The following is a 27,340-nucleotide window of genomic DNA, read 5'->3' as shown; positions in this document are numbered from 1 at the left end:
CCCAGTGCGTATTGCAAAGTCGTCGCATCAGTTGGCCCCCAGGTGGTTACAAATGATAATTACTTAAATGACATCTTTCACTCTGGCATCCATTCTCACTGGAACACTCCACTTTAAGGGTCTACTCCCCCCCCCACCTAATGCCCAACCCCCTGCAGGTGCCTAACCTTAACCCCCCTCCCCACTTATTGCCTGACCCTAACCCCCTCCCCACCTAATGTTTAAAGGACAACTGAAGTTAGAAGACCATGGATGCTGCCATATGTATTTCCTGTTTAACAATACCAGTTGCCTGGCAGACCTGCTGATCTATTTGGCTACAATAGTGTCTGAATCACACCAGAAACAAGCATGCAGCTAATCTTGTCAGATCTGACAATAATGCCAGAAACACTTGATCTGCTGCATGCTTGTTCAGGGGCTGTGGCTAAAAGTATTCGAGGCAGAGGATCAGTAGGGCTGCCAGGCAACTGGTATTGCTTAAAAGTAAATAAATATGGCAGCCTCCATATACCTCTCACTACAGTTGTTCTTTAACCTCCCTGTAGGTGTCTAACCCTAACCACCCCACTTACTGCCTAACCCTAATTCCCACAACGAATACCTAAGCCCCCTGCAACTGCCTAACCCTAGCCCCATGGCCTATTGCCTAACTCCCCTTACCTAATGCCTAACTCTACCCCCACCTAATGTCTAACACCCCTGGATGTGCCTACCCCCACCCCGTTGCCCAACCCCCTCATCAGTGCCTAAAAGTCTGCCTACGAAGCAGATGGCTTAGGGCCGATCGCCGAAACGTAGCGCCGCCATAGCACTAGTGCTTTGCTAAGTGGCAATACCCCAAGTTACTTACCTCTCCGGTTACAATGACTTGTTATTTCACGCCACCAGGGATTTGAGTGGCAGCAGGGGGAGCAGTCAATCAGCCTGCCCTGCACCAAGCTCACGGCGTGTATATATACGCAAGCCCTTGCCTAACATCCCCTGTAAGTGCCTTAACCCTCCCCACCTAATGCCTAACCTTGACCCCCCTCCCCCCGGTAAGTGCCTAATACTAACCTGGAAACCTGGAGCCCAAATGACCGATAGTTGATCACCTACGACAAGCTACAACCATTAAGTGCTGTGTACTGGCCGGCGCCCAAATGATCACTTCGCCGCCTGGTTAATTAAAATTAACACAGGCATCTATAATGCTAGGCACACACCATACATCGATTTTCCAATGATTGGTTTAAATTGATTGGTCCATTCTCAAACTGCATATATTTGCATACATTTGCATCAACTCGGAAGAATTTGCATCTCTCTGACCATCCCTAGTGCTCAGACACTACTGATGCATGAAAGATCGTCAGGACTGCCAGGCAACTGGTATTGTTTAAAAGGAGGCAAGAATCTAGCCTTTCCCTCAATTACAGTTACGGGTTTTCTTTCGTGCAAATAGTTTGCTGCATGGAACTGGGCCATCAATACCGACAGGAAGTGTATTCGATTGGTCCAGCTCCACACTGCATATCATTTGCATAAAACCTGCACACAGCTTGGAAATATTAGCATCTCACTGACCACCTTTGCTGACCGCGTACATACTAGAACGCCGCCGGGCAGTTGGGCTACATTACAGCCGAATTACGCCAAACCCTGCTGCCGCTGAAATTCCCAGCAGTGTTAAAGAGACACTGAAGCGAAAAAAAATTATGATATTATGATTTGTATGTGTAGTACAGCTAAGAAATACAACATTAAGATCAGATACATCAATCTAATTGTTTCCAGTACAGGAAGAGTTCAGAAACTCCAGTTGTTATCTCTATGCAAAAAAGCCATTAAGCTCTACCACTTTCAAAGTCCTGGAGAGGGCTGTCTTCTGACTTTTATTATCTCAACTGTTAGTGAACAAATTTATTTTCTCTGCTAGAGGAGAGGTCATTAGTTCACAGACTGCTCTGAAAGAATCATTTTGAATGCTGAGTGTTGTGTAATCTGCTCATATTATAGAATGATGCAATGTTAGAAAAAAACACTATATACCTGAAAATAAAAATATGAGAATATTTTCTTTGCTGCTAATCTTCTAGTAATTATTCATAGTACACAACCAATTCATTGTATCATTTGTTTTTTTCTCGCTTCAGTGTCTCTTTAAATACTATGCCCCCTCCAAGTCACAGGACTTAACTCAGGGTTCAGCTATTGCTGGCACCCGACTTACCGGTATGCGGCCGCGGACTATAGCATTGCAGCTACAACCACGCCAATACCAGGTGAACAGCGTATGCAGAGTTGAGTTGCTTCGAACCTACGTTTTCTCAGCCTCTCCGTTTCCCTTAGTTGTATACGATGTGAAAAAAACTTTCTGGTTGATTCCCTCCTTTAGACCGAGGAAGGACCAGACTGTGGCACCTCCTGTATTAGACTTCAGAAGCCGGCAAAGCAGAAAGAACAAGGATGTGGTCTTCATGGTCTCCGGCTGTGCAAACACATCAATTCCGCCATAAAACTCACACATGGAAAACAGTGCCGATAAGCTGACACACGAGGCAAGAGGACCTGTCTCTTGTCTCAAAAGATACCCGGCATCATAATGCAAGTGTCCCTCTTACTTCCCTGAGGCTTCTTCCTACCCCATAGCCAAGTGCTTAATCATCTGTACTTAGCTAAGTTGCATACTACTGCGCATGCGCTGACCCAGCAGACGCTTCAGTTGTCAGGAGCATTTTGCGCATGCATTGCTCCGAGTCTTAAACTGCATATGCGCAGAACGCTCCCAGCAACGAGAGTGCAATCAAGGAGGCGTGACTCCGGTTCAGCGCATGCGCAGTAGTGTGCGACTTAGTCACGGACTTTACCAGGCTGCAAAGTAGATCAAAAAAGGGGACCGGGAGGTCAACGAGGGAGCTAGAAGACTACGGGACTGGAAGAAGCACCAGGTAGATTAAAGTGGGCACTTTCATTAGGACTCGAGTATCCTTTGAATATCATCCTAGCGCAAGGTCATCTTAGAGACTGAAAGGCCGCAAGTCATGAAACTGAAAGCCGCAGCCACACGTGTCTGTGGGATGGGCGGGTGTAACGCGTGTGTTTATGTGGCATCAGCTGTTGACAAAGTTGACAGTCCCAAAAAACAAAATGGCTGCTCAGGGGTTTCTGGTGATGGTCTCCAGGGTTGACCGGTGCACAAAACGCAGGGCACGGTCCTTCACGTGCAACATCCATGTACGGGCTGCTAAAAGAAAGTCTGCACTTTGTGGGCTGCGATTTGTTGAATTTATTATCGTCTCTATACCTGCTGAGATATAGAGACAAACCTTGAAGCGTCTCACACCAGAAGTGCGGCATTGTAGGCCGCAAACCCTATTGCACACTTTGCAAGTAAGTTAAATTACTAGACTTATTTGTTGAAGTTTCAGCTTTGAGGATGCTCAGCGCTGTTGCCAAGCTACAGAGGTGTTGTTGAACATTTGTTTTGGTCTGTAGGTGTTTCGAACACCAGTATCATCAGTGATGCACAAGAAGACATGACCCCAAAGATCTGAAGGTCATGCTACATGTTACAGTTATGGACAGTTTCACTGCTTCTTCACTTACTGGCTGGGAAAACACTGCTGCCGGTACTTACAAGTCACTTGAAACTGGACCTCTTTATGAAGTTGGACTACTTCAGTGGCTATATGAAGCTCTACTTCTGAAGTGGACATATGAAGCAGATCTTCTGAAGAAGCCATATGAAGCTGGATTTCTTCAGTGGCCATAGGAAACTTGACTTCTGAAGTTGCCTTGTGAAGCTGGACTTCTTCAGTGGTCATATAAAGCTGGATTTCTTCAGTGGCCATATAAAGCTGGATTTCTTCTGTGGTCATATAAAGCTGGATTTCTTCTGTGGTCATATAAAGCTGGATTTCTTCAGTGGCCATATAAAGCTGGATTTCTTCAGTGGCCATATAAAGCTGGATTTCTTCTGTGGCCATATTAAGCTGGATTTCTTCAGTGGCCATATTAAGCTGGATTTCTTCAGTGGCCATATTAAGCTGGATTTCTTCAGTGGCCATATAAAGCTGGGATTTCTTCAGTGGCCATATAAAGCTGGATTTCTTCTGTGGCCATATTAAGCTGGATTTCTTCAGTGGCCATATAAAGCTGGGATTTCTTCTGTGGCCATATAAAGCTGGATTTCTTCTGTGGCCATATTAAGCTGGATTTCTTCAGTGGCCATATAAAGCTGGGATTTCTTCTGTGGCCATATTAAGCTGGATTTCTTCAGTGGCCATATAAAGTTGGATTTCTTCAGTGGCCATATTAAGCTGGATTTCTTCAGTGGCCATATAAAGCTGGATTTCTTCTGTGGCCATATTAAGCTGGATTTCTTCTGTGGCCATATAAAGCTGGATTTCTTCAGTGGCCATATAAAGCTGGATTTCTTCTGTGGCCATATTAAGCTGGATTTCTTCAGTGGCCATATAAAGCTGGGATTTCTTCTGTGGCCATATTAAGCTGGATTTCTTCAGTGGCCATATAAAGCTGGATTTCTTCAGTGGCCATATAAAGCTGGATTTCTTCAGTGGTCATATAAAGCTGGATTTCTTCAGCTGGATTTCATAAACTGGGGAGTCGGATGATTTTGTACAAAATCCACAGCCCTGGTAAGTATTAGACTAAGGAGTCGGAATCGAGGAGTCAGAGCCATTTTGGGTACCCAGAGTCGGAGTTGGAGTAGGTGGTTTCATAAACTGAGGAGTCGGAGTTGGAAGATTTTTGTACCGACTCCACAGCCCTGAAAAACAGCCCAGGAAATGTACACAGGGGGAGTAGTGCCAACACGCCTGTAGTATAATACTTAATGCATGTGCACGTCATACAAACTGTAATACAAAGTGTGGTCAAGAAATCAGAAGAAAAAATGACTGTTCTATTTTGGTGTCCTCCATCTGGCTGAGATGGTGGCAGAAGAACCCTTGATTCACATCTTCCAACAGTTAGCCAAGTCTCAGCAAACTTTAAATAAATGGGTGGCTGCTTACTTAGCTACGAGTTTGTTTTCATCTTGAGATGTCAGAAAGTCAGGGCAGATTGGAAGACACGTTATCGGAACTCGATGTACCGCTCACTGCGCAGTGACAGCAGGCGAGGGGTCGCCATGCTCCATGTTCCAGAGTCGATAGAATTCCGTGAAATCCACGTAGGGCTCCACGCGGCCGTCCTCGTCAGGCTGAAGGGAGGGGGATGGGCGGGATCGGAAGAGTCCACCGTCTGAGCTGGAGCTGCTGCTCTGAGTGTGAGTATTGGTGGATTGGAGAGTAGCACTCGGCGATTGCCTAGAGAGATAGTGGAAAAATCAGATAAAGAAAATAATGTTAGTGAGAGAAGACCATAGCAAATAAGTTTAAACACAACTCCCCGAACACAAGTAAATAGTGAACTTACCCCCCCCCCCCCCCCTCGTAGTCCATGAGGTTCTAAGGCGTCCTCTGAGCACCCTCCATTCTTCCGCTGGTGGCTCAGTTAGCGCGCAACCTAGCTGGGAGTCGTGCGCAATTGCACATGCAAGGCCCATGCGTGCGCCTGTTGTCATGAGCATGCTGCGCATGCGTGGTTCTCGAAAGAATAAACCGTGCATGTGCAGAACGCTTACGGCAAAGGGCGCATACGCGGTTCCTCACAACTCCCGGCCAGGTCGCAGAGCTAACGGAGCCACCAGCGGGAGAAGAGAGGAAGCCCAGAGGACGCTGAAGAACCTCACAGGCTACGGGTGGCCGGAATAAGCCCCAGGAAAGTTCAGTATGGCGTTTGGTTTTTTTGTGTGTTCAGGGTCCCCTTAAAATGAAAGCTTGTAGTATTTAAAGGACAACTGAAGAGAGAGGTATATGGAGGCTGCCATGTTTATTTCCTTGGATCCGAGGTGAACTTTTACTCATTGCATAATTGTGTTCCTTTCCTATTGTTTATAGGGCAATCCTCAAGCCAAATACTTTTTTGTATTTGTTTTAATACTCTAATTCCCTATAAACTAAATAAACCACGCCCACATGTTTTCAGAGAGCCTTGGCAGTAGCAAGGGCTCATGGGAGCTCAGCCTGGGCAGGGGGAGGAGGTGTTACTAGCCATTGATTTCAGAGGCAGAGGGGAGGAGGGAGAAGGAGAAGGGAATTAGGTTTTTTCACAGGCTTAGTGATCAAGATACAGATAAGCCTGTCTCTGTGTAATGTTTACAAACAACATGGCTGCTGTCATTGTATCACAGGAAGAAATAATCACATTCTATGAAAGCTGTTTGCAGCTAGATTTGCTGTGTAAACTATCTAAACTTTAGATAAGATATATAGACAAGTTACTTGTTATAGTTCGTTTTTCATCTCGGATCCGCTTTAAACAATACCAGTTGCCTGGCAGCCCTGCTGATCCTCTGCCTCTAATACTATTAGCCATAGCCCCTGAACAAGCATGCAGCAGATCAGGGATTTCTGACATTTTTGTCAGATCTGACTAGATTAGCTGCATGCTTGTTTCTGGTGTTATTCAGATATTACTGCAGAGAAATAGACCAGCAGGGCTGCCAGGCAACTGGTATTGATTAAAAGGAAATAAATATGGCAGCCTCTTACTTCAGTTCCCCTTTAAACGGACATTAAAGTGACATTTAAAACAATGAGAAACACGTCTATGTTAAGTCCTAATCTTACACACTATATGCATGTGAAAGGAAGTGTGCGTTTTCCGCACAAACAAGTGTGAACCCATTCTAAGTGTTGACATTCCTGCCCTTAAAGTGAAAATAAACTGATGAGAAACAATTGTTCCATCCTCCTTCTCCTAAAACTGACTCTTTTACACAAATATATGAACTACTGGCCTTTTTTATCTATTCCCTGCAGTCAGAAGCTGTCCTCTGCCAGCAAAGCTTCTCATGGCCTTATTAGTGAGGGTTATAGTCTGACTGGGTTCTGACTGTCACTTGCATACCTGAATGGTTAACTCTTTCAGGCCGAAAAAGAAAAAAATGAACATAACCCAGTTATTTGTATGCTTGCCACTGTACATATGTGTTTATCTCATGATGTCACATAAGGTACACTTTAGGCCCCTTTCACTCTCGGCAAAGCAAAACGAGATTGCAATCTCCTTGCAGCATTCCGTCATTTTTTGGCAATTGTGTTTTGGGATTCTCATTCCAGTGAATGAGAATCATGACGTACCAAAAATAATGACCCTTTGAACTTGACCCTTTCCTGCAGTAAAACCTTATTATCTCTATAATTTGGCAGATATTAGCCTTTTAGCTTTTATTTACTTTTCTGGAAACTGGACTGAATTTGATAAGCTGTTGGACAAGCTCTTTTGCATAGTTAACAAGTTGTCACCTCATGCTGTACTGAAATACAGAAAGGGAATGCAGATACTTTCTACAGTATATGGGATTGGTAACATATGCGGTCATACTGGATCCCATGTAGATTATTATTATTAGTGCACTCCCTCCATCCCTCAATATACATTTTCTGTATCCACTGGTATGCCATTGTAGCATGGAGTTTTGCATTGCTGGCAATGGGCAGATGGAGATATGATTTTGTGAAAGATCTGGTTGTGGATTTTTTTTATATATTTTTCATTTCATTCTACCACCAACATGTTCTGATACTGTACAGAAGCATCACTAGGCAACGGCAGAGCGATACATTTGTACAACATTGGGGCCCCGAACTCTCGCCTATTAGAATAGCTTTTGGAACTTGTAGTATGATAAAAAATAGGATGCAATTTTTGTTACGGAGTCTCTTTAAATAAATACATTATATTACATTTAAAGGAGATCTGTAGTGAGACGTATATGAAGGCTGCCATATTGATTTCCTTTTAAGCAATACCAGTTACCTGGCTATCTTGCTGACCCTCTGCCTCCTATACTTTTAGCCACAGACTCTGAACAAGCATGCAGCAGATCAGGTGTTTCTGACATTTTTGTCAGATCTGACAAGATTAGCTGCATGCTTGTTTCTGGTGTTATTCTGCAGGCAGATAGCTCAGCAGAGCTGCCCGGTAACTGGTATTGCTTAAAAGGAAATCAATATGGCAGCCTCCATATCCCTCTCACTACAGTTCTCCTTTAAAATTAGCTGTTTACCTCTCACACCAAAAATACCGAAATAAGATTTTTAATAACAAAAAAAAAAATAAAAAAAAAATAAAATAGTTACTTAAGGGTCTGAACTTTTTGAATATGCATGTCAAGAGAGTATATTAATATAATTTTTTAAATTATAAGCTTGTAAATAGTGATGGACGCAAATTGAAAAAAATGCACCTCTATTTCCAAATAAAATATTGGCGCCATAAATTGTGATAGGGACATAATTTAAACTGTGTAATAACCGGGACAAATGGGCAAATAAAATACATGGGTTTTAATTACGGTAGCATGTATTAATTTAAAACTATAATGGCCAAAAACTGAGAAATAATGAATTTTTTCAATTTCTTTCTTAATCTTCCTGTTAAAATGGATTTAGAATAAAATAATTCTTAGCAAAATGTACCACCCAAGGAAAGCCTAAATGGAGGCGGAAAAAACAAGATATCGATCATTTCAGTGCGATAAGTAGTGATAAAGTTATTGGAGAATGAATGGGAGGTGAAAGTTGCTCGGATGCATAAGGTGAACAACACTGTAGGCTGAAGTGGTTAAAGTCAAGTGCAGGTAACACGTGGGGTGCATAGGCTAGGAAGGGGTTAACACTAAAAAAAAACCTAAAAAAAAACACATTTCATTTTCTACTCTGACACCCTCAAAACATCTTTTTAAACTAATTTGTATTTTTTCAACCTTTAAAAGTGAAGGATTGCTGCTGTAGCAAATAGCAGCAATCACACATTAAAAAAGGTATACGCATGTGCACAAACACGTTCTGCAACGATGGGAGCGCGCATGCACGAGCGCGTGGCGGCTGCTTTTAATGCAGGATGCAAGTCTCATGTCCTGAAATATTCAGGGTGGGCAATTAGGACGTAAGACTCAGGTCACGGAATCTTAAGTTGTTAACTACTTGCCGTCCGCTCCATGGCGATTGGCGTGAACACGGCGGCAGCCCCAAGACCGATCTTTGCCAATTGGCGTGGAGTCCTAGGGCGGGGTTTTGCAGGAGATCGCGCGCGCCGATTTGTCATCAGACTCCCGGCGGTGATCACCATCTATTTATATTTTACAGTGCTGCGATCTAAGACAGCGCTGTACTGGGGACAGCCGTGTCACTCGACTGTCCCCCTGGGAGGCTCAGGAGCGATCGGCTCTCATAGGCTGATGTCTATGGCAGCCGGTTGCTGTGATTAGCTGGTGGGGGGAGGGAGAGTTAATACAAAAAAAAAAAAATACTGAAATTTAATTTTAAAAATAAAAACATATAAATACACAAAAAAAATAAACAGACAGAGCGGCAAGGATCAGAGTCCACCAACAGAAAGCTCTGTTGGTGGGCAGAAAAGGGGCGAGGGGAGGGGGGAATCACTTGTGTGATGAGTTGTACGACCCTGCAGCGAGCCCTTAAAGAGAAACTCCAACCTAGAATTGAACTTTATCCCAATCAGTAGCTGATACCCCCTTTTACATGAGAAATATAATGCTTTTCACAAACAGACCATCAGGGGGCGCTGTATTACTGATTTTGTGCTGAAACCCCTCCCACAAGAAGCTCTGAGTACCGCGGTACTCTGGGCAAACTGCCACAATGTAACAATGTTCACAGACAGGAATTCGCTGTTTACAGCTGTCTCTAACAGCCAAAACAGCTAGTAGCAGCTACATAACCTGCCCACAGTAAAAATGTCACCATGTAATAAATGTCAGAATGTAAATTGGGGAGAGGAAAGATTTTACAATGAGCAAACACTGACTTAATCATTTATACATAATTATTGTAAAAAGTGAAGCACTTTTTTTACTACATTATTTTCACTGGAGTTCCTCTTTAAAGCAGCAGTGGCCAAATAGTAAAAAATAGCCTGGTCACTAGGGGGGTGTAAGTCTACGGTCCTCAAGAGGTTAAACATATTTACGTACATGGTGGGAGTTGCACCATCCAAAGTAGAGCTGCTGTGAGTTCCGTTCACCAAGGTCCCTTGTGACGGCATCACCAGGGAGAGGGTGACGCTGGTTTTGCTGGTGTTCTGCGCATTGGAGTACGGCACGGACACTGGGTACACCCGTCCTCCTAAAAACAAGCAGAGCATCATGGAGAAAGCTTACGCTGGAAAAGCAATCCATCTCCAAGACGATAATAAACAAATACGCACCTTGGGTGGGCGTCAGGGTCGGTGTGTTGGCTTCGTCTAACGGGTAGCCCAAATTCCGAACCAGGAGAGTCATGTCTTCATGCTTGTTGCAGAACTTCGCACGCTCGCCGCCGCTGAGGAACGTGTCGTGGTGAATCCGCTTCACTCTCTCCACCACCGCCTGGGCCACGTCGTCCAGAGACGCCTGCTTGGCAAACTCCGTGGCAATCATCGCCGCTATTTCCTGAAGGTGAACAGGAATTACAATTTCAAAGAGAAATACATTATTTCATAGGCTGCCATGCATTAAAGAGGCCCTGTAGTGACATATATTAGGAGGAGTAAATTATCCAGGATACCAACTTTTACAGTAATTTTCCTGGTGTCAGCATCAGAAAGGCTATAGCTATACAGTATACAGCTGTATATTGGTGTGTAGCCCCACCTCCCAGTGAGGCCTAGGCTATTTAGTCATATGAAATATTCCTCCAGGAGCATTCTGGGATACTAGGCGCGTGCCCACCATCCAAAACAAGGTCACGTTTGGACGGTGGCAAGTGGCCTCCGTCTGGAAGGTGGCACATGACCTCACGTGACCTCCATCTGGATGGTGGCACGTGATCTCCGTTTGGATGGTGGACGCGCTGTCTGCAGCAGCCCGATCGGAATGAACGCCATGTTGTCTCCCACCGCTGGCCACGACAAGAGCTCCAGAGCTGTTCTCCTCCAGCCGGCACTTCTGTGTTCTCCCCAGAAATTTTTTTCCAGCCGGGTGGCATGAAAAAGTAGCCGGGTGGAGCGAGATGAGAATGCAGGGCCGGTGCTTCTCTGCACAACTCTGCTTACAGCACAGGAGGAGGTGAGCCGATGACAGCCGGGTGGTCACCAAAACTAGCTGGGTGGAGCACCCGGCTAAAAGCCTGGGGAGAACACTGCACTTCTTCCCCATTTCATATGGTGGCCGCACATGAACAATGCTCGGAATGCAAACACCAACACAACGGATAATTCCAGCATCTATACAGATGACTGTAAATTGTATGCAGCTTCGAGTTGAGCCAATGAAATGTACTCCCTGACAAACTGGATTCGTCCAATCCCAAGTTTCATACAATTTGTATGAAATTTCAATTAAATCTGACTGACCTATGTGCAGTAATAACCGTTTGCCGTACCTGGTTGGATTGTCCCGGGCCGTGTGCCGCTTCCAGAGCCTTGTACAGCCCCTCCGACATCAGCACAAGAAACCCCGTGATCCCGTCCAATGCCTGACAGCCGTGGATTTCTGGCTCTGCTGTGATTGGTTTAGATTTGGCTGTGCTGAAGACAAACAATGACATATGTCAGTGAAAACTTAGTGATCGTATCTACAAGCTTTGGCACAGGAACCCTGAAGATGGGCAATACGTTTTTTTCTTCACTAATCATCTTTGGAATCCCTGACAGAGTTTTTGATACAGATAATAAAAGTGACTTTACAATTACTGCGTCACTTTAGATTTCTGCCAATTTTGTAATACAAAGTGGTTAAAGTCTAATGAATTCTGCAGCACTATACAGAGTACATAGTCATGTCAGTAGTGGCAGTAGGGTATTGTACCGTGTTAGCCATCAGTAAAAGCAAGTCGTTTGAAATCAGGATGATACCATTTATTGGCTAACTAAAAAGAATAAGAGTAAGCGAGCTTTCGGCTTTGCAGCCTTTATCGGGCTTAAAGCCGAAAGCTCGCTTATTCTTAGGGCTAGTTCACACTTAATTTAAAAACGTATCCGTAGCTACGTTTTTTGTCCCGGACGAAAAACGTAGCCACGGATACCAATGTTAAAAATAGGAACAGCACACACTCAAGTTAAAAACGTATCCGCGTGCGATCCGCGGAATACGTTTTTAAACCCGGAACGCTGAGTCCGGACTTGCAGCATTTTTCACGGACCCGTATACACGTACGGGTAGTGAAAATCAATGGGGAAACGGGCCTCCCTCTTCACTGACATTTTGGGACACTGGAAACGGATCAGTTTCCAGTGTCCCATGGTGAAGGAGGGGGCCGCCATGCTGAAGGGGGTAGCAGCCAGGACGGGGGGCTGCGGGCAAAGCGGCGGCCAGGGGGGGGTCACATCCCCCCCCCCTTGCTCACCTGGGTGCCCCCCGTCCCCGCTCCCCCTCCAGCTCGCATATAATGTAATAATTTGTACCTAATGAAGTTCGGCGAGCCGGGCACTTCCGCCCACACCGCTCGCCGTCACTTCCTGCGATGCCGCCCACTGAAATACAGTGGGCGGCATCGCAGGAAGTGACGGCGAGCGGTGTGGGCGGAAGTGCCCGGCTCTCCGAACTTCATTAGGTACAAATTATTACATTATATGCGAGCTGGAGGGGGAGCGGGGACGGGGGGCACCCAGGTGAGCAAGGGGGGGGGGGGGGGATGTGACCCCCCCCCCCCCCCCCTGGCCGCCGCTTTGCCCGCCGCTTTGCCCGCAGCCCCCCGTCCTGGCTGCTACCCCCTCTAGCAAAAAAAAACAAAAAACGCAAGCGGATCCAAAACGTGTGCTGCAAAAAAGGCAGCACGGATCCGTTTGCGTTCCGGGTTTTGAAAATCGGAGCCCGGACCGCGGATGCGTCCCGCACCCGGAGCTAGTGTGGCCCTAGCCTAATTCTTTTTTTAGCCAATAAATGGTATCATCCTGATTTAAAACTTCTTGCATAGTCATGTCACTGACTGTCCTCAGAGGAGCTCACAATCTAATCCCTACCATAGTCAGTCTAATGTCTAATGTCCTACTATATTATGATTAACTTATATAACACTGACATCTTCCGCAGCACTTTACAGAATACATAGTCATGTCACTGACTGTCTTCAGAGGAGCTCACAATCTAATCCTACCATAGTCATAGCCTAATTTCCTCCCATATTATTATTATTATGTATTTATATAGCACTGACATCTTCTGCAGCACATTACAGAGTACATAGTCATGTCATTTACTGTCCTCAGAGGAGCTCACACTCTAATCCAACCATAGTCATAGTCTAATGTCCTACCATATTATTATTATGTATTTATATAGCACTGACATCTCCTGCAGCACTTTACAGAGTACATAGTCATGTCACTGACTGTCCTCAGGAGATCACAATTTAATCCTACCATAGTCATAGTCTAATGTCCTGCCATATTATTATTATGTATTTATATAGCACTGACATCTTCTGCAGCACATTACAGAGGTACATAGTCATGTCACTGACTGTCCTCAGAGGAGCTCACACTCTAAACCTACCATAGTCACAGTGTAATGTCCTACCATATTATTATTACTTATATTGCACTGACATCTTCTGCAGCACTGGGGGGTGGAGGGTGGACACATTTAACACTTGGGGTACAGCGGATGGGAGTCCAACCCCTAGGTCGGTAGTCTCGATATTGCACCGCATTACTGCCATGCACGGACTGAGATTGTTCAGCATGTCCGAAGGATGCATTCAACCGATTTCCTGCCAAAATTGGTCGAATCATTGATCGGGCGGAAATGTTGCGACAGACTTCCATCTCACACGATAAAATTATCAAACTGGATGGTCGATCAAGCCATAAAATCATTACATGCATGGCCACCTTAAAATGTACCGGTGGTCTGTAAAGTGTACCAGAGACCTGTAAATGCAAAGATTGTTTACTTGCCCGCGGCTTCCTCCAGCCACATAAGCATGGATGTGTCCCTCGCCGTCCTCCTGAGTGCCTCTGCTCATCCGCAATCAACCCCCGGTAACTGGCTCAGTCGCGTCAGTCGTGGTGTGTTCTGCCCATGTGCAGGTGGTCCGTGCAGACCAGTAGACCCAGATCGATGCGACTGAGCCAGTTATCGGGGCTGACCGCGGTTGGACGGGAGACCGCGGAAGGACGGCAAGGGATATATTCGTGCTTATGTGGCTGGAGGAAGCCCGGGGTAAGTAAACAATCTTTGCATTTACAGGTCTCTGGTACACTTTAAAGACCACTTTTAAGCCCCTAAAAGTTTAAGTGAACCTCCGGACTAAAAATCTACAACTTTTGTTTTTCTTACCAAAGCATCATTTTTAGCTGCATTTTTAGCTAAGCTCCACCCATCAAAGAGAAAAAATCCCTGATGCTGTGCAGAGCATGATGGGATTTCCTATGTTGTTATTCACGTTGCCTAGCAACTGGGAGAGGTGCTCAGGACACAGGACAGTTGGAACTGTGTCTCATGCTCCCTGTCACCTCCTTTCAACCAAAAAGATGGCTGCCCTCATGAAATCAAACATTTACCTGTTCTTTTAAAACAAGGTGGGTAAGAGATTATATTACCTATCTATTTTAATTAACATAACTAATGTAACTTAATGTCAGTATGTTTGTTTAGGCTGGAGTTCCTCTTTAAGTGGGTCCTTCAGTGCAGCTCCAGGCCTCTAGGTGGTCCCCACGCAATCAGGAGTGTAATGAGTCAGCAAAGACTACTGTGGAAGCGCAGTATGCTCCTGATGAAGTGGGATCGCATGCGCCCGCGCAGAAGGGGCCGTCCCATCGGGTGTCAGCGATCCTGGTAGTGGGACCCGGGAGAGGACTAGAGCTGCGCTGAGGGACCCAAATTACTTCTAGGGGACGGAAGAAGCTCCAGGTAAATAAAACTGCATTTATTTTCTGCCCTCGCGAGTCCATTGAAACGGACCTGAACTCAGAACTTCTCCTCTGCTCTAAAAGATAAGCATCAGCATAATGTCCTTTAAAGAAAAACATTTCTTTGTTACAGCCGATACAAATCCTGCAATAAATCTGCAGTGTCGACTTCCTGCTTTCAAGGAAGCAAATAGCGTTAAGCTGGCCATACACTAGGCCGATTACCCGCCGATCGACAGCAGATTCGATCACTGGGATTGAATCCGCTGTCAAATCGTTCACGCTAAACTTCGATCGATTTCATCCCGAAATAGATCGGTCCCGTCGATCGCTCCGTGCGGGAAATTACCGCCGATCTCCCGCGGGTAGGGAGCGCGTCGCTAGCGGCGTACGATCGACGCAGGTATACATTACCTGAAGCTGGCTCTCGGCATCTTCTCCGCATCACCTCCCGGCTGGCATCTTCTCCGCATCACCTCCCGGCTGGCATCCTCTCCGCATCACCTCCCGGCTGGCATCTTCTCCGCATCACCTCCCGGCTGGCATCTTCTCCGCATCACCTCCCGGCTGGCGTCTTCTCCGCATCACCTCCCGGCTGGCGTCTTCTCCGCATCACCTCCCGGCTGGCGTCTTCTCCGCATCACCTCCCGGCTGGCGTCTTCTCCGCATCACCTCCCGGCTGGCGTCTTCTCCGCATCACCTCCCGGCTGGCATCCTCTCCGCATCACCTCCCGGCTGGCATCTTCTCCGCATCACCTCCCGGCTGGCATCCTCTCCGCATCACCTCCCGGCTGGCATCTTCTCCGCATCACCTCCCGGCTGGCATCTTCTCCGCATCACCTCCCGGCTGGCATCTTCTCCGCATCACCTCCCGGCTGGCATCTTCTCCGCATCACCTCCCGGCTGGCATCTTCTCCGCATCACCTCCCGGCTGGCATCCTCTCCGCATCACCTCCCGGCTGGCATCTTCTCCGCATCACCTCCCGGCTGGCATCTTCTCCGCATCACCTCCCGGCTGGCATCTTCTCCGCATCACCTCCCGGCATATTCTCCGCATCACCTCCCGGCTGGCATCCTCTCCGCATCACCTCCCGGCTGGCATCTTCTCCGCATCACCTCCCGGCTGGCATCTTCTCCGCATCACCTCCCGGCTGGCATCTTCTCCGCATCACCTCCCGGCTGGCATCTTCTCCGCATCACCTCCCGGCTGGCATCTTCTCCGCATCACCTCCCGGCTGGCATCTTCTCCGCATCACCTCCCGGCTGGCATCTTCTCCGCATCACCTCCCGGCTGGCATCTTCTCATCACCTCCCGGCTGGCATCTTCTCCGCATCACCTCCCGGCTGGCATCTTCTCCGCATCACCTCCCGGCTGGCATCTTCTCCGCATCACCTCCCGGCTGGCATCCTCTCCGCATCACCTCCCGGCTGGCATCTTCTCCGCATCACCTCCCGGCTGGCATCTTCTCCGCATCACCTCCCGGCTGGCATCTTCTCCGCATCACCTCCCGGCTGGCATCTTCTCCGCATCACCTCCCGGCTGGCATCTTCTCCGCATCACCTCCCGGCTGGCGTCTTCTCCGCATCACCTCCCGGCTGGCGTCTTCTCCGCATCACCTCCCGGCTGGCGTCTTCTCCGCATCACCTCCCGGCTGGTATCTTCTCCGCATCACCTCCCGGCTGGCATCTTCTCCGCATCACCTCCCGGCTGGTATCTTCTCCGCATCACCTCCCGGCTGGCATCTTCTCCACATCACCTCCCGGCTGGCATCTTCTCCGCATCACCTCCCGGCTGGCATCTTCTCCGCATCACCTCCCGGCTGGCATCTTCTCCGCATCACCTCCCGGCTGGCATCTTCTCCGCATCACCTCCCGGCTGGCATCTTCTCCGCATCACCTCCCGGCTGGCATCTTCTCCGCATCACCTCCCGGCTGGTATCTTCTCCGCATCACCTCCCGGCTGGCATCTTCTCCGCATCACCTCCCGGCTGGCATCTTCTCCGCATCACCTCCCGGCTGGCATCCTCTCCGCATCACCTCCCGGCTGGTATCTTCTCCGCATCACCTCCCGGCTGGCATCTTCTCCACATCACCTCCCGGCTGGCATCTTCTCCGCATCACCTCCCGGCTGGTATCTTCTCCGCATCACCTCCCGGCTGGCATCTTCTCCGCATCACCTCCCGGCTGGCATCTTCTCCGCATCACCTCCCGGCTGGCATCTTCTCCGCATCACCTCCCGGCTGGCATCCTCTCCGCATCACCTCCCGGCTGGCATCTTCTCCGCATCACCTCCCGGCTGGCATCCTCTCCGCATCACCTCCCGGCTGGCATCTTCTCCGCATCACCTCCCGGCTGGCATCCTCTCCGCATCACCTCCCGGCTGGCATCCTCTCCGCATCACCTCCCGGCTGGCATCCTCTCCGCATCACCTCCCGGCTGGCATCCTCTCCGCATCACCTCCCGGCTGGCATCCTCTCCGCATCACCTCCCGGCTGGCATCTTCTCCGCATCACCTCCCGGCTGGCATCTTCTCCGCATCACCTCCCGGCTGGCATCTTCTCCGCATCACCTCCCGGCTGGCATCTTCTCCGCATCACCTCCCGGCTGGCATCTTCTCCGCATCACCTCCCGGCTGGCATCTTCTCCACATCACCTCCCGGCTGGCATCTTCTCCACATCACCTCCCGGCTGGCATCTTCTCCGCATCAGGGCATCCAGTGGCATCAGTGTATAACTTCCTGTGTCACTGCAGTGACAGCGGATGTACAAATAGAGGGCGCTCTATTTGAACTTTCGCTGTCACTGGAGTGACAGAAAGTGAAACGCGGATGGCGGGATGTGGAGAAGATGCCCGGGACCAGGCTTCAGGTAATGTATGCAGGAGGGGGGGGACAGCGGCAGCTCAGCAGATGGTGAATCGGTTTCAGGCTGAAATCGATTCACAATCGATCAGAGCGGAATCTATCAGTTGGTCGAATCTGATGGCAAATCGACCAGTGTATGGTTACCTTTAACATCCTGTGCTTTCAAATAAGCTCATCTGCCATGGCAGTCAGCTGACACAGAGGAGAGATTAAATTACGACTTGTAATTTGACAGGCTAAGCTCTCTAAATAAATACAGGGCACATTTCTCTGTGCTTTCCTTCTGTCCTGTGAAAGAGTTCAGGTTTACTTCAAGAGAAAACAATCTTCGCTGAATGATCTATTGTGAAACGTTCTGTGCTATTGCATTCTTATCCGCTTCCTGGCACACCTAAGATAAATCCTACCATTCTGACACACGATAAGAAGCAGAACACCGCAATATATATACACACACACGTATATAAAGCCAGACATCTACCCGTAAGCATTCCTACTCTTACTGGCACGCTGCCACTTGCTGGCAGACTAGAAATACCGCAAAGCTATGGCCAGAGCAAATTTACACATCAGAAGTGAAACAACCACGATAAGAAACGAGATGAAAGAAGGAATTTAATAACAGTGCACGGTTTGCGGAGTCCGATCGGAAAACGGGATTCTTTGAAGCCGGTCTGACAAGATCTTTAAATCAAACGTGTTTCAGGCGATTCCAGCCAAATGCCGCAATTGTGTTTTGGTTTTGTGTTATGTTACGCTTTTTATCGTAAACACAAGTGCCAGTTTAACCTGAGAGGATTACAGCACCAAAACAAACCGCAGAAATGCTAAATATTTATACATGTGCAGAGTCATTACACAACGGCCTCCTGCAGCTATCAAATGAGGGGGAAAACGGAAGATAAAGAACAGGCAACAGTCCGCAATCTGTTTTAAAGGGGAACTGAAGTAAGAGGTATACGGAGGCTGCCATATTTGTTTCCCTTTAATCAATACCAGTTGCCTGGCAGCCCTGCTGGTCTATTTCTCTGCAGTAGTATCTGAATAACACCAGAAACAAGCATGCAGCTAGTCTTGTCAGATCTGACTTTAAAGTCTGAAACACCTGATCTGCTGCATGCTTGTTCAGGGGCTATGGCTAATAGTATTAGAGGCAGAGGATAAGCAGGGCTGCCAGGCAACTGGTATTGCTTAAAAGGAAATAAACATGGCAGCCTCCATATATCTCTCTCTTCAGTTCCTCTTTAAGGCGGCAAACTTTTGTTTTGCATAACATTTTAGTAAGAGGGCTTTTTGGTCTTTTATAGCCCATTACACACTCCCAGTTCTGCTTCACCATGAGCCTGCTGGGTAATCTATAACTCTGGGTGTTTTAAGTCCTACCCCATAGAGCCACATTAATCCATGCCATGCACTGATGAGGATCAAACAATCCGAAACAGTCTGTATGCATGTTGGATTATTGTTGCTCTGTACAATTAACACATAATTGCAAACCAGCTGTTTTGGAGGTGTGGCTAGCTTACAGGGACAACAAAGGAGGATTTGCATATTCAGCAGTGATGCATTGTGGGACATCTCAAAAGCTCACTCCTGAATAATCACAAGTACCTTCTGTTTTAAGAAGGCAAACTATTGTTTTGCTGTAAAACCCGGAGCCGGATTCCATTCCAGTACACCCCCGTGGAAGTAAACTATCACCCTCCATGGTGCAAACATCATACAGGCCGATTCAGCGACTTATGCAATGCTTGTGATGCCTCTGCAAAAAACTTTATTTGCACGTTGCAGAAAAACAAGCAGCTTCAGCATTACACATTGCTGATTATTCGGCAACTCCCATCACTTATTGCCTTCTGTTCAATTAACGACAACATTGGTTTTGATAGTGCATGAATTGAACAGAGGCGCCAACAGGATAAAATATACAAAAACTCTAAAATTGTGCCTCTGTTGAGTCATAGACACTTGTTGCTGTATGCTCCATCCCCTATTGCCTGATGAAGCGGGACCACACCTACGAAATGCGTTGCAACCGGTTTTTTTTGGGGGGGGGAGGGGGGATATATTAATCAATCTAAACCTTTAAAAATTGACAGTTTCATGTCTGCTTTGAGGAGGTAAGTTAAAGTTTTTAGCATATTTTATCCTGTTGGTGACTCTGTTCAATTCCTGCGATACCTGTGTCCACCCCTGGTGGAGGGGTGATATACCCCCTTCTTTCCGATCTACAGAGAGCGACTTCTTAATCCTGAGTGAGGACAGGTCTAATCTTCCCACCTGCATCTACAGTGGTTGCCTATCGGGTAACCCTGGTTTGTGAGTATCAATTTACTTACTTACACTATACATCAGATCCAATACATACTACACTATATTGGGCTCTCTGTGTTTTTCTTTTTTTATTGGTTTTGATGGATATTATTTCCATTATTTTCTTTTTTTAAACTATGATTAAAAATTTGCCTCTGGCCTAAGTAGAGATGTGGCGAACTGTTCGCCCGGCGAAAATCTCTGTAGGGTTTACTACTTCCGGGTCGCTCTGATCCGGATTAGTACGCCTGCGCTGCCCGGTGGAGCGCGTCCTAGATTGCGCTCCTGTTGCCGGGCACTCTCTGCGCATGAGCGTGACGTCGTTCATGACGTCACGCACATGCGCAGAAAGTGCCCGGCAACAGGAGCGCGATCGAGGACGCGCTCCACCGGGCAGCGCAGGCGTACTAATCCGGGTCAGAGCGACCCGGAAGTAGTAAAACTTACAGAGATTTTCGCCGGGCGAACAGTTCGGGAACCGTTCGCCACATCTCTAGGCCTAAGTTCCTTTAGCTACTTATTCTAAAAGGCTTTTATTGCCAGGACCAATGAGCCCGTCAACATGGCTATCCTGAGCAGTGGCCCGTGCAGACTTGACATCCAGGCAGGGGCGGTCCTACCATAAAGCCACCTGAATCATGGGATTCAGGCTGCAAAATCTAGGGGGCGGAGTTTGGACAAACAGTTTTGGCCACCTGGCGCCTGCCTGCTCTCCTCTCTCCCCCGCCCACCTCCCTGTCACACACACACACACTACCCTCCTCATCCACACATCCCTGAATACCCATCCTTAATCAACCAGTGTCACCTGCCCCCTTCCCCATGACATCATAAGCAGGTGAGGCATGCTACGGTAAAATCCCAACACCGGTGAGAGATCACCATGGCCAATCGGGGGGAGCTTTGCAACGTGATTAATCAGGTGGGGGTGCTGGCACCAGACCGGCCAATCACAGCCGCCCGCTGCTCCTTTTGCTAACTGGTGCCGATGTACACAGTGTGACATGGAGGATAGCATCATAGCCCCATCTGTGACAGTGACCATTGGTGTTGAGGTAGACAGACAGCCTACTATATAGCTGTACAGCCAGACAGGGAAGGGGGTCAGTGACTACTGGGAGGAGCTAATGTCTTGCTGTGCACACCATGTGGTTCCCGCCAATCATATACTAGATATTTTTCCATGGCACTGTATCAATAACCCAATAATGCGTCCGAATATCTGCAGACCTAAAATTAGCGATGGTTCTAATTGAACCAGACCCCGAGAGAGAACTGGAGTCTGTCTGTTTCTATATAGCAGCTCAACATTTTTTTATTTCAATACATGAGACCCCTAGTGGCCATACAAGACCTCCCTATAGAAGAATGGTGTCTCTCACCTTAGTAACTCCATGTCATTGTAGTTGTATTTCACTTTGTAATCCCCGATCCTGCGGGTGCTGGACTGGCCCAGCATCGTACCGGCCTGCTTTATCTTGGCTGTATCCAAACCTATAGAAATGAGCCATAAAAGGGTCCATTAGCAACAGAAACCGATTTTAACCCAAAGTCCACCAAAGACGATCAACGAGATGGTAAGTTTTATTAAACTAAAGAGAAAGAAGCAAAAGTTTTCACAAGCAGCATAAAAGTACAGAAATAGGACATAAAAAGCAGTATGACAATACATCAGGCTGGACTAGATAGGATACAAGCTGTGCATCGATGAAAACCTGAGATCTTAACCACTTGCATATCAGCAGCCTCTAGTCCCTTAAGACCAGAGACTGCTGGTACCAAAAAATGGCTCCTACTGACAACTCGCCACACAGATCCACCACCCACTGCAACAGGCCCCTCGCTCTGCTGTCGCTATGACGACCGATTTCACTGGCGCGTGACCCTGTGATCAATGTGAGCCAATGAGATTGACTCATAGTGATCATGGGGTCAGGAGCCAATTAAATAGTCTCCTGACCATCTCAGAGAGCGGGCCTAGGGAAAGGGTGAGTGTTCCGGTGCATAGATCTGCTCCCTTGCAGAAAATGGCCCTGGCATTTTTTATATCAGATATAGAAAAGGTAGAGGCCTTTTTCTGCAAGGTGGCAGAGCTACACGCTGGAACTCGGCAGATATGGGGCTCCGGTGAATCTTATTATACAGACAACATACTGGAGCATTCATGTCTACAATGACAGGCTAGGATGGGTGACAAGAGTAGAGTGTCAGCTTCCTGGCCAGGAGCTTTTTGTTCCCAAAAGCAGATGCCATCTCAATATAGCTTTAAAATTCCTAAGCCTTGGCAGTGATGAGATGCCTTTTATGTTACATACTTCCAATCACCAAGATTGTTATATGCAAATTAGAGGAGTCAGAGGATTCGTAAACTGAGGAGTCTGAGATGATTTTCGTACTGACTCCCCAGCCTGGCAACCAGGACTGTGGAGTCGGTACACAAATATTCCGACTCAGACTCCTCAGTTTATGAAATCACCGACTGACTCCGACTCAGTCTAATACTGACCAGGGCTGTGGATTTTGTACAAAAATCATCCGACTCCTCAGTTTATAAAATCACCGACTCCAGCTCCGACTCCGGGTACCCAAAATTGCTCCGACTCCAGCATGCCCAAATCGATGATGCAATAAATTTCTGGCTGAAATCGGTCGAATGTATCTATCAAGCATGCTGGAAAATCCAGATCAGACGTGGTAGATTGGGTGAGTGGCAGTAATGGCATTCAGTATCACAATGACCATCGTACGTGACGGACCTCCAGCCGCTGTCCCCAGCAAGTGTACAATGTCCCCCCCGGTGCCCACGGGCAGAGTAAATTCTCTCCAGTCCCGCTGGCGTGACTCCGGGAGTCCTGCGCCATCACCCCGGTGTGCCACCGGGCATTTGTAGGTGACTTCATGCACGGGCCACGTGGTGGTGCTCATGGTAACGGCAGACAAGGGGGTGATGGCGGAAGACACCAGAGGTCATATGCAATTCACTTTTTCTCCTGGGTGATATTTTCATAACTTGTCATAAAATGCCTTTTAAGCCACTAACAAGCAAGAAAATATGCAATATATATTTAATAGAACTTTTTCACCTACTTTTGGGTACTTGTTAAATTGTAAAATGCTGAAAATTTAGTTTAAAGGGAAGATGAAAGTTATCTCCTCGGAGATAACTTAGGTGAAAAAGCTAACTGCATACGGGCCCAGGAGTCACACCAGTGGTACAGCTGAGAATTTACACTGCTTAGGCACCAAGGTGGGGGCGGGGACATTTTACAAGGGGGAGCGGCCAGGCAGGCAGTGGGAGTCGCTAAGCTGATTCCGGATAGATTTCATCCTAAAATCAATCGGTAATCGGTTTGTGGTGTATGAGCAGCACACAGATCAGATCATATGATCAGAGAGAGATCTGTCTCATGGTCCAGCTCTCTGGCCTTGCAGTGCTGGGTCCCCGGTTCGAATCCCAGCCAGGGTTCTATCTGCTCGGAGTCTGTATGTGCTCCCTGTATCTGTGTGGGTTTCCCCGGGGCACTCTGGTTTCCTCCCCCCCCAAAAAAAAAACAGATTAGTTAATTAGCTTCCCCTTATATTGGCCACAAACTATGAAACATGCACTACATGATACATAGTCATATGTCTGTATATGGTAGGGATTAGATTGTGAGCCCCTTTGAGGGACAGTTAGTGACAAGACAATGTACTCTGTACAGCGCTGCGGAAGATGTTGGCGCTATATAAATACTAAATAATAATAATCTGCCCATACATCACTAGATGCAAAGCAATGTGTACCCCATAAGGATAGAATTGACCCTATGAATAAACCTCCACCCTTCGCCATCTCTCAGCACTTTGCTTGGCATGACGCTGGGTCAGGGTGACCTCCAGGCTGGGAAACAATAGCTGCCACATAGCAGAGCTCCGGGCTGGGCACACAATGAATGCACAGAACGTCCAGTAATGTCACTTTGCCAAAGTTATAGGGGGAACGTCAGCCTAAACAAACATACTGCCATTCAGTTACATTAGTTATGTTACTTAAAATAGATAGGTAATATCATCTCTTACCCACCCTGTTTTAAAGTGGGATTGTCACCATAAAAATCAAATTTCAACAGCAACTGATCTGAGTGTATTAAGTGACAAAGATGCTAATCCTGCATTCAAAACTTTTTCTGCGGTTATGGTTTGGAGTTATCATATACCTTAGGAGCACTGGCCCTTTAATAGTCAGTGCCAAACAGTTGCATGCTGGGGGTTCTTTTTATCTATAATATATCCCTCCTCTTTCCTTTATTTCCCTGCCTAGCTGAAACACATCCTCTGCTCGTGTTTACAAGCAAGGCTGAGGTGACTCAGCGATTGGAGAAGAAAAGAAAAAAAAGTTAAGACCAGAAATGACATCAGGATTTAGCCTCAAACTGTACGCAAAAGACATGGTTCCCACCAGGAACAGAATTATCTTCATCTACTATACAAAATTCACTGAAATCAAAACGTGGACAGTACAATATATGTGTTATGCAAGTAGATCAAGTATTTAACTACTATATATATATATATATATATATATATATATATATATATATATAGATAGATAGATAGATAGATAGATAGATAGATAGAGGTGTATTTTTTTCCCTGGCATAGCATGACTAATCCTACTGCTTTAAAAGAACAGGTAAAGGTATGTGATTTAATGGGGGCTGCCATCTTTGTCATGGGGGCTGCCATCTTTGTCATGGGGCAGCCATCTTTTTGGTTGAAAGGAGGTGACAGGGAGCATGAGACACAGTTCCAACTGTCCTGTGTGCTGATCCCCCCTCCCAGCTGTGCTCACTAGGCTTCAAATCTCAAATTCAACATTTAAAAAAAAAAAAATTGCGCCACAACAACAAAACAAGAACAACAACATCAGAAATCCCATCATGCTTTGCACAGCATCAGAGGAAAAATGCCCGGGTAGTTTTCTTCTGTGCAGCTAAAAATGGGGCTTAGGTAAGAAAAACAAAGTTCTGATGCTGTAAAACACCAGGCCTTTTCAGTCCTGCGGAGTAGATTCTTAGTCTGGTGGGTCACTTTAATACTCCCTCTTGAGAGCTGCTAGTAAACAAATCACTTCTCTAAAATAAGCTGCTGTTCTGAACGATCCGCAACACACTGTAAGCAAACCAAATTCAGAGGGGATAGCTCAGCGTGAAACGGATATGGAGATGTGGATATGAAATCTGGCGTATCTGCATGGGATTTTCATCCATGCAAAGTTTACACAGCAGGGAGAGGTGGCAGCACCTCCCAAAACAGGCTGCATCTGAATGACTAGCAGCATAAGTGTGCAGAGCCTAATTATAGGCAGGGTACACCACTTGCATTCAAAACAGATGCAGCCAATTAACACAAACGGAGGATATTAGCTTTCACAAACAGTTTGCATGCAAAGCATTCTGTACTGGACCCTTCCACCGCAATGAGGGCAGGCATCCTTCTGGAAGGGACCCTAACCTCTAATTACCCAACAAGCATAGTGTGGAGCTGGGAGTAGCTGGCCATAAAATGGTTTACAAATTATTTTTTAAAGGGGAGAGATGGCAGCGCAATTATAAAACCAGGCCGCATCTGAGTGACTGCCAGAGGCGTGCAGAGCCCCATAGAGGCACCATATACACCATGTATTCCTGAGTGACTTCCAACAGAGGTGTGCAGTGCCCGCTAGAGGCAACATACACACCTTGTATTCCGGAGTGACTTCCAACAGAGGTGTGCAGTGCCCCCTAGAGGCAACATACACACCTTGTATTCCTGAGTGGCTACCAACAGAGGCGTGCAGAGCCCCCTAGAGGCAACCTACACACCTTGTATTCCTGAGTGACTTCCAACAGAGGTGTGCAGTGCCCCCTAGAGGCAACATACACACCTTGTATTCCTGAGTGGCTACCAACAGAGGCGTGCAGAGCCCCCTAGAGGCAACATACACACCTTGTATTCCTGAGTGACTTCCAACCAAGGTGTGCAGTGCCCCCTAGAGGCAACATACACACCTTGTATTCCTGAGTGACTTCCAACAGAGGCGTGCAGTGCCCCCTAGAGGCAACATACACACCTTGTATTCCGGAGTGACTTCCAACAGAGGCGTGCAGTGCCCCCTAGAGGCAACATACACACCTTGTATTCCTGAGTGACTTCCAACAGAGGTGTGCAGAGCCCCCTAGAGGCAACATACACACCATGTATTCCTGAGTGACTTCCAACAGAGGCGTGCAGTGCCCCCTAGAGGCAAAATACACACATTGTATTCCTGAGTGACTTCCAACAGAGGCGTGCAGAGCTCCCTAGAGGCAACATACACACCTTGTATTCCTGAGTGACTTCCAACAGAGGCGTGCAGAGCCCCCTAGAGGCAACATACACACCATGTATTCCTGAGTGACTTCCAACAGAGGCGTGCAGTGCCCCCTAGAGGCAACATACACACCTTTTATTCCTGAGTGACTTCCAACAGAGGCGTGCAGAGCTCCCTAGAGGCAACATACACACCTTGTATTCCTGAGTGACTTCCAACAGAGGCGTGCAGTGCCCCCTAGAGGCAACATACACACCTTGTATTCCTGAGTGACTTCCAACAGAGGCGTGCAGATCCCCCTAGAGGCAACATACACACCTTGTATTCCTGAGTGACTTCCAACAGAGGCGTGCAGAGCCCCCTAGAGGCAACATACACACCTTGTATTCCTGAGTGACTACCAACAGAGGCGTGCAGTGCCCCCTAGAGGCAACATACACAACTTGTATTCCTGAGTGACTTCCAACAGAGGCGTGCAGTGCCCCCTAGAGGCAACATACACAACTTGTATTCCTGAGTGACTTCCAACAGAGGCGTGCAGTGCCCCCTAGAGGCAACATACAAACCTTGTATTCCTGAGTGACTACCAAGAGGTTTGCAGTGCCCCCTAGAGGCAACTGAGTGACTTACAACAGAGGCGTGCAGTGCCCCCTAGAGGCAACATGCACACCTTGTATTCCTGAGTGACTACCAAGAGGCATGCAGAGCCCCCTAGAGGCAAATGCACACCTTTTATTCAAAACAGATGCTAACTAGCTCTGCACACCTCTAATGTTAGTCATTCAATGCAGCCTGTCTTGGGAAGCGCTGCCACCTCTCTGCTGTCTAAAAAATGTAAGTTTCCCTTATGGCTAGCTGCTCCCATTTGTTATGTTTGCATTCAGTTTTTATTCAGAGCTTAGGGATCTAGTGCATAATTAGCATC

General features: G+C 47.3%; 1 protein-coding gene across 1 annotated transcript in view; it reads right to left on the bottom strand.

Moving 5' to 3' along the window:
* Nucleotides 1–740: 740 nt before the first annotated feature.
* TAB1 (TGF-beta activated kinase 1 (MAP3K7) binding protein 1) overlaps nt 741–27,340 on the bottom strand; it is a 72,445-nt gene continuing 45,845 nt past the window's right edge. Inside the window, exons 7-11 of the mRNA XM_068252112.1 lie at nt 21,467–21,578; nt 11,439–11,583; nt 10,285–10,507; nt 10,052–10,202; nt 741–5,315 (exon numbers count right to left, since the gene is read on the bottom strand). Coding sequence (XP_068108213.1) covers nt 5,105–5,315; nt 10,052–10,202; nt 10,285–10,507; nt 11,439–11,583; nt 21,467–21,578 — 842 coding nt within the window. The 3' untranslated portion in view covers nt 741–5,104. The remainder of the gene's footprint in view (nt 5,316–10,051; nt 10,203–10,284; nt 10,508–11,438; nt 11,584–21,466; nt 21,579–27,340) is intronic.

This window comes from Hyperolius riggenbachi, chromosome 9 (genome assembly GCF_040937935.1).
Source record: "Hyperolius riggenbachi isolate aHypRig1 chromosome 9, aHypRig1.pri, whole genome shotgun sequence".
In the NCBI taxonomy this organism is placed as follows: Eukaryota; Metazoa; Chordata; class Amphibia; order Anura; family Hyperoliidae; genus Hyperolius; species Hyperolius riggenbachi.
Note: the sequence above shows the minus strand (reverse complement) of the source record. Positions and strands in the feature narration are given on the sequence as shown.